Consider the following 14,814-nt stretch of genomic DNA (forward strand, 5'->3'; position numbering starts at 1 on the left):
CCCGCGTCTCCTCGTGCGAGACACTCCACGACTAACGTTGCTACATCTCTACAGTGTAAAGCTACCGTACCTTAAAAAAACAAACAAAAGGTCAAATAAAAAAAAAATGAGAAAAACCTCTCTGTACTCGTTTTCATGCGATTGGATTATAATTATTCCTTTAAAAACGCGTGCCTTTGAAACAAAAGGAAAATGACGTTATATATCTGAGCTGTGTGCCCTGTCAGAGAGCATTGTCGAAAGATCATTGTCAGTTTGGTCTTTCATTGTGTCCCCCCCCCCACAGGTTCTGTAGGGGTCTGGGCAAGTTCAGCTAAGAAGTCTGCTACAAACCGTCAGTATCAAGGTTGTAGGAATCCCCTGGTCTGGATCGAGGCAGACTTCCTGAGCTCTGATGAGGGGTAGGGACTCCTACTTCTCTCCCGTCCATTGGAGGAAGTGAGGGTTCCTCCAGGCTGTGAGCTCTGGACCTGGTGGAGTGGGCGTTCGAGCACGCTCTGCTGTGGGACATCCCAGAGGAGGCAAGGGGCGGGGAGGGCAGTAGAAACTCTGTGGAGGAGTCCATCATGACCGAAGAGGAGGACGACATGGCTGGATGGAGCAGGTGGGCAACGTGTGGGTGGGAGGCCTGAGGGTGTGAGGCCAGCGCCGGGGCCGAGCCAAGGCTGGGGTCCGCGCCGTGGCAGGGCGGGTACCCCAGCTGGAACTCCTGTGGCCTGTGTGTGACAGAGGCGGGGTCCGCGTGGCGTACCCCGGCATGCTGCTGGGTCAATGTGTCAGAAGGGGGGCGGGGTATACATGACGAGGGGCACGAGAAGGCCGCGTCTGTCCAGAGGTGGGCGGTTGGAGAGGAGAGGGAGGAGGGGCAGGACTGGGGAGGTGTGGTTTGGAGCAGGTATGCAGGCTGTGCCGCGGAGCAGTGTGTGGGGCAGGGCATCGCAGGGTGCGGCGGCGAGGCCATCATGGTTTCCATAAGGTGGGCCATGCTCCGCATGACGCGACCCAGATCTGCTACCTCCTTGCCCAGAGTGGTCACCTGCAAACACCAACACAAACACCATGAGGACCCACAATGCCCAATGTCAAACTCCATGGAAATTACATATGCAGATGAAACAGGAATTCTGGGTAATCCTTTGCCTCACTGGGGTTACTTCTCGAGATGGAGATGAAGTGCTGTGCTTCTACCAGAGTTTTCGAATCATCATTGTGCTCTTTTCCACACATTTGCAGTATGACAAGTTATCACATCGACAAAGGCATTTGTGTGATACGTGTGGGTGAGAGCCGAACCAAAAATAATGGGCCCCAGGATGTTCATGCATTAACAATGGCGTGTAATCGGGTCAGCCATTTTGGGTTAAAAACCCGGCTGTTTCCAGGGTGCCAGTTCACCATGTGCCATCCTGCTGCAGTAATTGGTCATTAGACTAATGAGTGGGGGGTGATTAGTTGTGCTCTGTGAGTGGCATGTCCACTGAGGGAAGAGCCGCGGATCCCTGCCAAGGGGCCATCTGCTTCTGCCTGTCACAGCATAACAGACACAACCGCTCGTCATGGCCATCATCACATGCATCAGTGCGACTGGACGTGCATCAGCCCGCTGCGGGCGACGCAGTGCCCTCACAGGAGCTAAGTGTAAGAGTCTCTGTTTGAATAATGGAAAAACAAAAGATGTAGAGAGGTGATCACACTGCGTGCATAAGCCTTTAAGCTGTGTCACAGTCAACGACAGACCACAACCAGACACCTGACTGCGTATACACACTTACACACACACACACACACACACACACACACACACACACACACACACACACACACACACACACACACACACACACACACACACACACACACATACGTCACACAGGCATGTACAGTATACACACGCAAAATGGTACACACATATAGTTTTGGGAAATAGTTTAGGATATACTATATCTCGCCCCGTTCTGTCTCCATTTCTCTCTGCAGAGGCTGATATAAAAATGTGGAACTAAACTCAGGCTGTGATAAAAATAGAAAAGCTGAGAGTGGCAGGGCAGTCCAATCTGACACGCCGTCAACACAATTCCAGCACTCCCACCTCAGCAATGAATTGTCAGTTAGGATCAAAGCCAAAGCGACTGTGGAGACATCAGCACCAGTTATGACAACAACAGGTAAGCTCAAAAGGCTGCAATCCGATCCTCAGAGCAGCTCTGACCTTATTTGTACTGGGATCTGAATTTTCATGTTGACCATGACCAGGACCCAATATATCAAATAACATAATGCTTAAGTTGTTTTAGCACATGATCCTGCCAGAGAGCATCTTGTGACACACTTTTGTGTCCTGACCCACTGGATGAGAAATTGCAGTACTTTTTTACCCATGGCAAAGAGTTAGATCTGTTGACGTAAGGAGGCTTAAAGGGCAACTTTGCCGTTTTTGCACCCAAATCCTATTTTAATGAAGTTGAGGACATAAACATGATGCTGGAGTGTGTTTTTTCTGTGTTTTGATATTTTGAACATATTTTCGGTGACTGTGACATCATCGTACAGAATGTCAGTTCTTCCTGGACTACAACAAGGAAGATAAATTAAGGAAAGGCCACCGAAGTAATCTTCTTTATCCAGCCATTTCAGTCAGCAGATTTGTCGCACTGCAGCCGGTAGTTCGATGCAATACATTGGAGTCAATGATTGAGACCTTAATAAAATACTCGGCTCAGGAAAATAAAAGAAGACATATCACAGATTGTTTTCTGCTGTGTTGCTTTTCGATGTGTACACTGTATAAATTTATAGAGGTATCTAAAGAGCACAAAGTATGTTTCTGAACGTGCGAAAGTATCGTATCGTATTATGTAAATAATTTCCTGTCTGGCAACCAAATCTCGCGATACCACCGAGGCAGAAACGATACCTGCCGCTGTTTAGATGCCTCAATAAAATGATATACTGTGCACATCAAAAAAACAGATTATTGGAAAACAACCTGTGATATGTCATCTTTTATATTCCTGAACCAAGCTGTCCAGCCGGCTCTCATAGACTCCAATGTTATCTCACCAAACTTCCGGTGTGAATTTGCCACCCGTGCGCGTCATGGCGCATACCCGGTGTCCAGTGTGTCCTTTCCTTAAATTAGCTTCCTTGGACTACAATGGACTACAGCCCATGTTTCCTATAGTTCTAGTCAGACTGGCCCCTCCAGCGGATGTCAATCACCTTGTTAAGACTGCTGTAAATACAAATTACTATTTACCTAATACAGGTTTAAAACAAATGCATAAAGAACTAAAGAAAGCCTCTCTATTCCATTACAGCAAAATTGACTTGACTTGTTTTGAATTTGATCTGCAAACTGCAGATAATTTTTCATCATTGAAACCAATCCAAATATTACCCAACAATTTGTACACACACGTGAATTACCTAGTTAAACGTGGGTTTATTGGTTTTTAAGTATTTTGGTAAGGATATCCATGCATCGTGCCGATTGTGTTGAGTGCAGCACTCCCAAGCTCTGCAGGGAACTGTCATTGTTCCAGCGCTCCTGTGAAGGCGTTGATTATGACATTCAGGAAGCAGAGAGGTCACTGCGTTGGCCCCTGTTCAGCCATACACTAATCCCTAATCCATATCCCACTGAGAAGGAGGGTGTCAGAGCCAAAGTTTAAAGGTCAATGACGATTACTGCAATGTCGTGGTTTTGTGTTCATTAACATACTACTAATACTGCAAATTTACATAGCAAGAAGAGCCATGTACTGAATGCACCATTTACTGTATGTGTGGTTTGGATGAATCTTTTTCACTGCATAAAAACTTACAACGTACTTTTGAGGCTGACTCCAGAGCAATACCCAAGACACCGTCTGATCTAGGATTTTGTTCAGAAAGTTTCAGCTGCCAAAAACACTTAAGGCAAAATGACGCCTGCCCCCACTGTCACCTGTCCCTCAAAACAAGTTAATCGTTCTTCCAGGAACTATTATTCTTGGCAATCTCTGCATGTGGCAGTGCAGTATAGCGTTTGTCTTAACTGTGTCTGTGTACTATAGTTCACAAGAAAACTTTGGCGCTGGTGCAGGACAATATACTGTAAGTTACTGCATCTAATGGAAAACAGTCTGCACAATATCCTGCTGAAAACTATGGGAGCAGCAAGTTTTTGCGTGGACTTCCTTCAGATGTGTAGATAGCATGCCACGGCATCCAAGATCCTCAGGAGAGACTTCAGCACCTTGGACAGTGACGTTTTCCCACAGAATGGCATTGGTATCAATAGTGGGGATTCTACTCAACTGCAAATATATTTATTTGGTGTAAAACAGATAACAATAAAACAGAGAACCGTGACTTTTAAATCATAAGGTTGACATCATTATTATGATTTAAAATATCATATTGTCAACATTGTCTCAACAGAACATTTTAAATGCATTTCTCCTACTTAAGTTCCAACTTGCCAAAATAAGTCCCAAAGAAATGGCTTTATTGTGATATTTCCAAGTAAAACAGGCTGGTTGTGGAGGGTTGTTTTCTGTCTTTTTGTTTTTCCATTGTCTTTTTTCTTGTATAAAATGTAAAATGGATGGATGTACATTGTACTCTGTCAATAAACAAATCTTAAAAAAACAAAAAACAGGCTGGTTGTGTCTGAAACAATCAAAGTCTCAGCCGACCGCTCTGTCCCCTTGGGCTATGGGATCTAAATGCAGACTAACTAACTGCCTTCTTGTTTTAACAGCATTCATTAATAGACTTATATATATTCTATATTTGCTATATCTTGTTTTTACACTCCTGTACTTGTAAGTAGGAGAAATGCATTTTACAGTTTTTGAGTTTTTGTAGGCTATGTTGACAATAAGAAAAAAAAAGAATGCTGGCCTTATCCTATAATCCTACTTTGTATGAGCTAACGATTGACCTCTCTTCTACTAGTGTCATCCCTCACTGCTGACATTTCCCTGAGATGTCATTTGGGGACACAGTGGTGATAGGCCCATGCAAATCTCATGGCCAAAATATTCCTAACCTCACATCCTCTGGAGCTATTTCAGCTTGTTTTCCACTTCCAAGGTAGCCGCTCCCGCTACATAGAGGAGAACCAAATTAGGGGTTATACCATTTCGCCCACCATCTCCGTTCCCCATTGTGACCAGTGTGGACTGATCCAGGTGAGGATTACTAACCTGCAGAACCACACTGTGAGTCATCCTGTCAGACAAAGCTAACCCAGAGAGAGAGAGAGAGAGAGAGAGAGAGAGAGAGAGAGAGAGAGAGAGAGAGAGAGAGAGAGAGAGAGAGAGAGAGAGAGAGAGAGAGAGCCAGAGAGAGTAAGATATGTTTTCCTCTTTTCTCGTTGCTTTCTTATACTCTTAAAATATCAGTTCCCTCCTTCCATTTCCCTCCATCTCTCTCTCTTTCTTACAGGGTGACAAAGGGAGATGGGGACAAAGCTCTCTTTGTCCCCATCTCGCTCTCAGCCTCAGTGTATCAGCTCAGCCCAGGTGACAGAGTGGGACACGGCGGGGGGCACACACAAGCTCCGCTCCTCACCTGCCAAACGTCTAATGTCAATTTAACCACCTGCCAATCAAAACCATGGGACCCCCGCACAAGTGAGTGTGTGCGGCTGTGCGCACATGTGCGTGTGTGCGTGTCAGCATGCATGAGTGTGTGCTCTGCATGTAAACTTAGTATTTGTATTGTCTGTTAAACCACTTTGCAGCTGATTATGTTATTCCGGTTCTGTACCTTTCTATTTTTATCATCTGTTGTGTTTTTTTAGTGTTTGTATTCCTAGTACGTGCGCTTACTTCTTATTTCTGTGTTGTCTTTTCACATGTTTCTCCCTTTCTTCCCCTTGACTTCCTTCTTTCCTCCTTCACTTAGTTCATTGATTCCTTTTACTCCTTGACATCCTTATATCCTTCCTTCCTTCCTTTCTTCCTTTCTTCCTTTCTTCCTTTCTTCCTTTCTTCCTTCCTTCCTTCCTTCCTTCCTTCCTTTCTTCCTTCTTTCCTCCCTTAACTTCCTTCCTTCCTTAATTCCTTCCTTCCATCCTAACTTCTTCCCTCCCTCTGTACGTCCCTCCCTTGCTTCCTTCCTGTTGAACTTCACCTAATTTCATACAGTAGCAGCTCATAGTTTTATTTATTTTCTTTTCCTATAGCTCCCCTCCATCCTTCCCCTCCTCTTCCTGTGTGTCTGCCGTATCACTCTGTCCCTGGCTTCACTCCCTTCGTGTCTACAGCCATCCGTTCATTCATCCGTTCATTCATCCATTCACCACATGAGATGGCCATATGGCTGGGTAGCTGACTGCAGCTCACCTGTGTAGTGTTACAGTACCACTTTTAGCCAACCCAATAACACACACACGTGCGCGCATGTAACGTATACATACACATACACAGGCACGCGCACACACACACACACACACACACACACACACACACACACACACACACACACACACACACACACACACACACACACACACACACACACACACACACACACACACACACACACACACACACACACACACATTCAGCGATACCCACGTACATACACACCGGCCTACCTCTTGATCGAGGTGTCGTAGTTGTCCCCGGGTCTCCTCGGCTTTAGCTGCCAACTCTGCTGTGCTGATCTGCAGCGTATCTACCAGACAAATTGTTAAAATGTTACAAATTACCATGTGCACAGGTTGCACACAAAGTTGCTCTTGCATTAAGCATCTATACATTGTACACAATAATTAGTTACATACCCTATATATACACTGTAGGTTGTGTCCCAAATGGATATTTGAGGGCAGGACAGAATCAAGGTCTTTCCCATTCAAACATTTGCATAAATGCTGCCTTCCTTTGGCTCATTTTGAAGGCACCATCAGAGCAATTTTACGCTGGAAGCTATATTACTCACATTACTGAAGTGTATTTGGTTACCAATTTCTTTCATGACTTTTTTTATTATCTTTTTTTATTTTTAGCTGAAACATAACAAAAACATTTTATTGCAGTGTGGTCGGAGGAGATGGCATGTTAGATAGCAACCAAAGAACAAGTTTTCTATTCAGGATCTCCTTGGTGGTCAGCAGGAACACACTGAGGACACAAGCAGGAGCACTCATCCAATGTCATTTCGATTATGCATGCACCTCGTGGTATGTTAGTGCCTGAAAGGCATTAAAACAAAACTGCAGACCTCTCAAAACAAACTGGTAACTCAGGTTACCTCTAGGCCTTACACCCAGAACTAACCTAACCCCTGGTCATTATGCTAGGGTGGGATGGCTCAGGGTAGAAGAAAGAGTAAAGCAACTTGCAGTGGGCCTGGTACCCATGTACCTGTTAGACTACTTCAATAGCGTAAAAGACACACACAGGCACAGCACCAGAAGAAGCCCCACTGATCTCACTGAACCCAGTTTCGGCACAAAAATGGGGTAAAATTCGTTCTACTGCTATGCTACCAGAATGTGGAATGCTCTACCAACAGGCATACAAAAGTGTGACTCCTTACCCTCCTTCAAAACCGCTCTAAAAGAGCATCAACAGGTGGCTGCAAATTGTAACTAGCCCCTGTAAAAAGTAAAGAGTCGAAACTCATCACCAGAAATGACGCGGAGGAGATGATCGGAGGAGATGGCATGTTAGATAGCAACCAAAGAACAAGTTTTCTATTCAGGATCTCCTCATGGTCAGCAGGAACACACTGAGGACACTAGCAGGAGCACCCATCCAATGTCATTTCGATTATGCATGCACCTCGTGGTATGTTAGTGCCTAAAAGGCATTAAAAACAAAACTGCAGACCTCTCAAAACAAACTGGTAACTCAAGGTTACCTCTAGGCCTTACACCCAGAACTCACCTAACCCCATGTCATTATTCTATAGGGTGGGATGGCTCAGGGTAGAAGAAAGAGTAAAGCAACTTGCAGTGGGCCTGGTACCCATGTACCTGTTAGACTACTTCAATAGCGTAAAAGACACACACAGGCACAGCACCAGAAGAAGCCCCACTGATCTCACTGAACCCGGTAGACAAATGGGGTCAAATTCATTCTACTGCTATGCCACTAGAATGTGGAATGCTCTACCAACAAGCATGCAAAAGTGTGACTCCTTACCCTCCTTCAAAACCGCTCTAAAAGAGCACCTACAGGTGGCTGCGAACTCTGTCCTGAGTCTAAAGGGGGCTACATGCTACCATCCACTGTCCAAACTTTGTAGCTACTGGCTGACGGAGTCAAAGGTGGAGCAGAGTCACTTCACAAGTACGTCGAGTTGCAAGTCCTGAATGTCCTGAATTTTACTACTTAACATTGACTTGAGTCTAAGTCTCTCCAGCTCTGAGACTGATTAGTCATATCTTCTCTGGACACAGCTGTGATGGCCGAGTGGTTAAGGCGTTGGACTCGAAATCCAATGGGGTTTCCCCGCGCTGGTTCGAACCCTGCTCACAGCGTCCCGAGGGTCCTACACACCTTCAGAACATATGCACAGTCTGAAATGGCTATGTTCCATTGAGTGAAAACATCTGGATGGGTGTAATTACGGCAACACACAGATTAGCACTAGGCACTCAAACAGAATTTATACTAAATAATAATCAGACATCCAATCTGTAAGCCTAGTAAACATAGAAGTGAGAATGACTCTTTCAAGTCAAGTCGGGTCTTAAATCTGAACTCTGTCCTGAGACTAAAGGGGGCTACATGCTACCGTCCACCGTCCAGACTTTGTAGGTACTGGCTGACGGAGTCAAATGTGGAGCAGAGTCACATCACACGTCTAAAGACTCAAGTCTCTGTGAGAATGACTGGTCATATTAGAGTGAAATATAGCTGTGATGACCGAGTGGTTAAGGTGTTGGACTTGAAATCCAATGGGGTTTCCCCGCGCAGTTTCGAACCCTGCTCACAGCGTAGTGATACTGTCTTCACGTTTAGGTGGAGCCCCCCCCCCCAACTGTTTACTGTACATATCTTTCTTTCATATGATGTTTTTTTTGTGCATATTATTGTATATTATTGTTTGTCTTTAAATGTCTCGATGAATTGAATACACAGGACCTTGATGGAAACAAGCCCTGAGGGCTTATGGGTCGTCCTTTTAGCATTCTTTTGTATAAATATGTGCCACTGTGCCTTGTTTTTGCAAATTGTCAATCAATCAATCAAAAAGGTCTAACTGTTAAAAGGGATTTAGCTAACTGTGGCAAAATTTAGCCGCTAAGAGGGTGACTAGAGGATGTATACAAAACAGCTGTGCTTGTGCGCGAGCCATGAAAACATTCCAAGTTCATGACGAACTTCCTGCCTTGGAAGCCTGTCTCGGTCACGTTCATTTCCAGGTACCTCCACACAAAAACGCTGTCTTGGAAAGGACGGTGGCATCATGCAGCGAGGCAGCGGGGAGCTACCTTCCATTTGGGACAGAGCCATAGTGAGTACAGCGTGTGAATAATGCGTCTCTCTGTGCATGCATGCGTGTGCATGCATAGTATACACATTATAAATTATGCTTGTGTTGTGGATGCAAATAAAATATTCACCCTATTAATCAAACTGACTACCCAGGAGGCCAAATTTAAGTGAATAATTCAGATATGAGAGCGATAATGACTGTAAGATCTGCATAACAAAGGCAAGGATCCCAGGATTGTCTTTTTGTGCTATGCTTTACTTATTTCTTTAATTTTTTAAGATTATGAATGTATTAAATTGAATTAATAATGTATAATATGTTCAGTATTGCTTCTGATCCTTGTCTTGTTATACAGTATTCTGGAGCTCACATTGTGCCAGTACAAGGTGTTCTGTTTTGTACAGTGTGTAGAGACCTGTAGCGATGGCTGGAACGTCGGCTGACCCGCTGACAGGACACCCACGGCTGGGAGAGAAGGAGAAGGTCCCTCCACTGTCCTCTGTGCCGTCCACTATCCTGCACATGGAGAGAGAGAGAGAGAGAGAGAGAGAGAGAGAGAGAGAGAGAGAGAGAGAGAGAGAGAGAGAGAGAGAGAGAGAGAGAGAGAGAGAGAGAGAGAGAGAGAGAGAGAGAGAGAGAGAGAGAGAGAGAGATAGGTAGTAGGTAGGTAGGTACTGTATAGGTAGGCAGGTAGAAGTACAGTATAGGGCTGCCTTCAGTGGTCAACATGGCTGAAAAACACAAGTGCGTGCGGGCAGTGGTGCAAAGTAAAGAAGTACATTTATTCAAGTACTGTACTTAAGTAACAGGTATTTTTACTTTACTTTACTCTTTCCAATGTTCAGTACTTTTACTTCCACTCCACTACATCTCAAAGGCAAATATTGTACTTTTACTCCACTACAATTATTTGAAAACGATTAAGTTACTACAGTAGTTACTTTGTATATTTTGATTATTATGAAAAAATTAAATAATAACCACTTCAGCCCTATACACTGTACATTTCAGCCATTTGAAAATAGCCGATCTACAAGCTCACAACATTGTGAGCTTGTAGATCTGCTATTTTCAAAAGATTGTTATACCTTTTATAGTATACATTTGAAAACTTGTGAAATGGGACATTCTGCATAATGAGTACTTTCTACTTTTGGTACTTTAACTACATTTTGATACCAATACTTTTGTACTTTTACTCAAGTACATTTTGAATTCAGGACTTTTACTTGTAACAGAGTATTTCTATGTAGCAGTACTGATACCTCTACTTACATGTAAGTAAAACATTTGAGTACTTTTTCCACCACTGCGTACGGATGTGTGCATGCATATGTAGGGGGTCTCAGTTTTTGTTAGATGTAAAAAGGGGGGGGCTCCAAGGAAAAAGGTTTGGGAACCACTGGTCTGACTAACCCACCTGGGGCTGAGGTTGGCTGGGTCCAGGGTGGCGAGGCCAGTGTGCTGGATCTGCATCTTTTTCCGGGAACTGCCACAGTTCTGCTCTGCCATTCGGCCATTGCGGGCGGGTCGGCCTGGCGGGGACCTCCCATCCCTGGGGTACACCGCCCGGCTCCGCTCCGATGACGGGGACAGGGACGCCGCCTCGTCCTCCATGTCCTCTTCATCTTCCTCTTCGTCGTCTTGTTTCTTCTTCTCTATGATTGATGGATAGCCCTGGATAATGCGTCCGTTCCCCCTCACCCCTGGCTGGAGATGAAGAAATAAATAAGATTTTTTTTTATTTTATTTTACAGTACATGCTATACATACATACAGTATATATATCAATTATATTATGATTAGAAAACCAATGTTTACTTGGCCACGTTTTAACCACTTAAGCCACATTTTATACTTCATCATATGACGGTGTCATGTGGCGAAAATAGCCGATCTACAAGCTCATAATGCATCATGATGCGATGCATTGTGAGCTTGTATATCAGCTATTTTCGCAATTTGTGAAGATTTTTGCCAAACCATCATGCTTTCTTTTATTCTATTTGTTATTATAAGAGCAGAACTACTACAGCAATGGCTGCTGTACTCAAGTTGAATTCACGTGTGAGAAGAAAAGAAAAGACATGAATAAACCCAAAACAAACAAACAAAAATGTAGTGACTATCACAACCCTGAGAGAAACTGAAGTCTATTGAATATAAAAATTTGCTAATGTCTTTTAAGCCCTGAGGGTGAAACCTCAGGGCTTGTGTGAGGTGAGGTGTGGTGAACTGTGGAATGATGACAGTGAAGGTAAAATGGGTGAACTTTGACACTGTCTTTAATGAACACCAGAGACCCTGAACCTCCATTTTTACTGAGGTCAGGGGGGGTCAGGCAACTGATCACCTGCAAGATGACATGATGATCAGGTAATATTTAGAGATGAGGTCCACCACGGCCTCATCAATCAATGGCACCAGTTCTACAATTCTCAGAGGAAATTACACCGTCGTGAGGTTAATGGTGCCAGCTACTAAATTGATTTTCCTTTTCTTTTTTTTTGTTGCTGTGAAATACCTGACTACAGATGATTACGCTTGCATAAATAGGTTCTGTAGAGTGGATGAATGGCACGAGAGAAACCAAAAGCTTTTCATCCGACCCCTGTGTCCAGCGCAGCCTTGATTTAACGATCGCCCCCAGCTACAGTAATTCATTCCCCAAAAGTATTTTCACAGTCCTGTTCCACCACTCTGAACCCCATCGCCCTCCAAAAACACCTCTTCAACACCTGAGATCTCTTCAGCAGACGTATTAATAACTACTTCATCTCTTTATAATTAATTGACGATTGAAGTGCGAAAGTGTATTTGAGCGATCATGTCAGGTGATGGGAGGTCAGGGCGGTCATTGTTGCCGCAGACCAGAGGAACTGATGTACTGTAAACTAAAGGCTCATTAAAAAGCTGTGGATTAGCCATCAGCGAGCAGGCAAAGCTGGCAGAGATGTAAAAAATGTATAAAGTTATCTTACGTGTTTGTGTGTGTGTGTGTGTGTGTGTGTGTGTGTGTGTGTGTGTGTGTGTGTGGGGGGTATTTGTGTGTGTGTGTGTGTGCACGGGGGATGCTTTATTCCTGTACCTGAGCATCAATTGAAGTTGCAGACACTCTGGACTTGACCTGGAGGAGAGCGAGAATAGAAACATTACTCAGCCGTTGAAAACAGCAACCAAGGCTTGGCTTTCCTTCCCTCTGTTTAATTTGACAGAGGTAGTATTTCACACGAAAATAGCAAAACCTTATTACACTACTGTATAGTGTATATGTCACACCCCTCTTTGGTTTCTTGTGTTCGGCCCTTGGTACCTGTCTCTCTCAATCACAGTGTGTGGTTGAGCTGAGGGCTTCAGGTCTGGGCACATGAAAAATAAGGGCACAGTCAAACATACAGTACGCTTCAGCATCTCACTTCCCATTCTATGGGAGCAAAGGGGCGCAGCCAATGCTGTCTCACCCCCAAAAGGCATATTGTGACTTCTTGGGACAAATTTTACACTGAAACCTATTATGTTCTGTTAAATCTAATTATTTTCTTATAGAAAATACTTTTGTTTCATGTCTGCCCTGTGTGGTCTCCCCTTTGTTGCATTGCCATGACCTGGGTAAGTGTAACAGAGACAACAGTAATATCTTAATATCCTTGCTACATTCTATACTCGTAACAAAGAGGTACGAGTATAGAATGAGACACATATATGGGCACCCAGGGAGCAGTTCAATGGTCCTGCTCAAGGGCACCTGGCTTCGATTGTGTCCTTGGGTAAGCCTGAACCCCTAACTGCTCCCTGAGCGCCCCTAGGTGGCAGCCCACTTCTCCTAATTGTTAGGATGGGTCAGATGCATCCATGATGTGTGCGTGTGTGTGTGTGTGTGTGTGTGTGTGTGTGTGTGTGTGTGTGTGTGTGTGTGTGTGTGTGTGTGTGTGTGTGTGTGTGTGTGTGTGTGTGTGTGTGTGTGTGTGTGTGTGTGTGCGCGTGCGTTTGTGTGTGTTTGAGTAAGTGGGGACAGCGGTGTTTGGCTTGGGGAGAGGGACACACCTGAGTGTAATTACACCAGCTAGGAGCTCCTGCTATTTCTGTACTCCATTATGTCTCTCTCTCTCTTTCCCTCTCTCCCCCCTTCCCCTCTTTCTTAATGTTTCCCTCGATGACTCCATAATATTTTCTTTCCCCTTACATTGCCATTTCCCATTCCTTGCACCTGACTCCCTGCACTCACTCTCACAAGCCATTACCTTGACATTCATCTCGGGAACTGTCAGGCTTGTAAACTGCATTGCTCTCCTATTGCACTGCCCTGGCTTGTATCCTAATAAAACATCCAACACTGACGGCAATATACCCGGCAGTCCCACTTGAAACCAGTTTGTAAAAACCAGCACGAAACATTATTTCAGCGGACTCACGTGGCTCTCATGTCCCTCCCTCAGGTTGTAGGTGAGGTCACTCTGGATGTCCTGGACAAAGCGGTGTGAGTACTCGGGGTACAGGTCCAGCACCTCGTACAGGCCCTTCAGGTTGATGCACTGCAGGTCGCAGTATGTCAGGGCCTTCACATCCGCGTTGGTCTTTAACACCCGGTCTTCAATGGACAATGTTAGCCCCGATTAAGTCGCCTTTACCTGGGACACAAACAGTCACAGTTGGGGTTAAGTCAGTAATGTACTTAAATACATATTTTACACTTCTGCAGAACCATGTGTGGGATGAGTTGCACTGTTGAGCTTTTACTCTGGATGAAGCAGCACAGGTTTTGAGGACGTATGGTGCAGAAGGGAGATGGCATGTGATTTGAATTGGTTGAGCTGCCAGAATGTCACAGAGATGTTTGATTTCTAAAGGATCCATTAGTGTCTATGATTGCATCCTCTGATCTCCCCTTAGGCTGTAATGTGAGGATGCTTGCGTGCTAAACAGTTGTGACTACTGTTGTGACTCTTTTGAAGGAAGCTCATTCAAAAGCAATCTGGATTGTTTTGATTGTATCTGTAAAAAGGAGCAGAACAATGAAAATTCATGTCAGGGCTCCGGTGTTAAATTGTTCAACAGGCTCACTCCATGGTGTTTGCAATACCTATTATATAATATTTTTTTGCACAGGAAGAATGCCATTAAGGGCACAAGTGTGATATTGGAGAGTCCTCAAAAGTGTTCCTCTTTCAAACTGCTGTAATAGCTGCACCATTATCAGTGTTTTCTACACTAAGAGACCTTTCAACAAGTTGTGTAATTATTTCATCATCTCTGTGTTGTATTTGCGCGATGTTCTAGCCTTAAATTAATGACTCCCACTCACTCTCTCTGGCTCTTTTGCTCACAGACTACTGGGACACTAATATCATAATTAGAGGCCTGCTTAGGCTA

The 14,814-nt window shown here is 44.4% G+C and overlaps 1 protein-coding gene across 1 annotated transcript in view; it reads right to left on the reverse strand.

Moving 5' to 3' along the window:
* Positions 1 to 325: 325 nt before the first annotated feature.
* Positions 326 to 14,814, reverse strand: part of kcnh8 (potassium voltage-gated channel, subfamily H (eag-related), member 8) — a gene marked incomplete at its 3' end in the record, with an annotated part of 89,885 nt that continues 75,396 nt past the window's right edge. The window contains 7 exon segments of the mRNA XM_080442658.1: positions 326 to 1,036; positions 6,590 to 6,669; positions 9,860 to 9,960; positions 10,865 to 11,154; positions 12,533 to 12,571; positions 13,857 to 14,045; positions 14,047 to 14,072. Coding sequence (XP_080298784.1) covers positions 326 to 1,036; positions 6,590 to 6,669; positions 9,860 to 9,960; positions 10,865 to 11,154; positions 12,533 to 12,571; positions 13,857 to 14,045; positions 14,047 to 14,072 — 1,436 coding nt within the window.

This window comes from Gymnoscopelus braueri (assembly GCF_963280865.1).
Source record: "Gymnoscopelus braueri genome assembly, chromosome: 11".
Lineage (NCBI taxonomy): Eukaryota > Metazoa > Chordata > Actinopteri > Myctophiformes > Myctophidae > Gymnoscopelus > Gymnoscopelus braueri.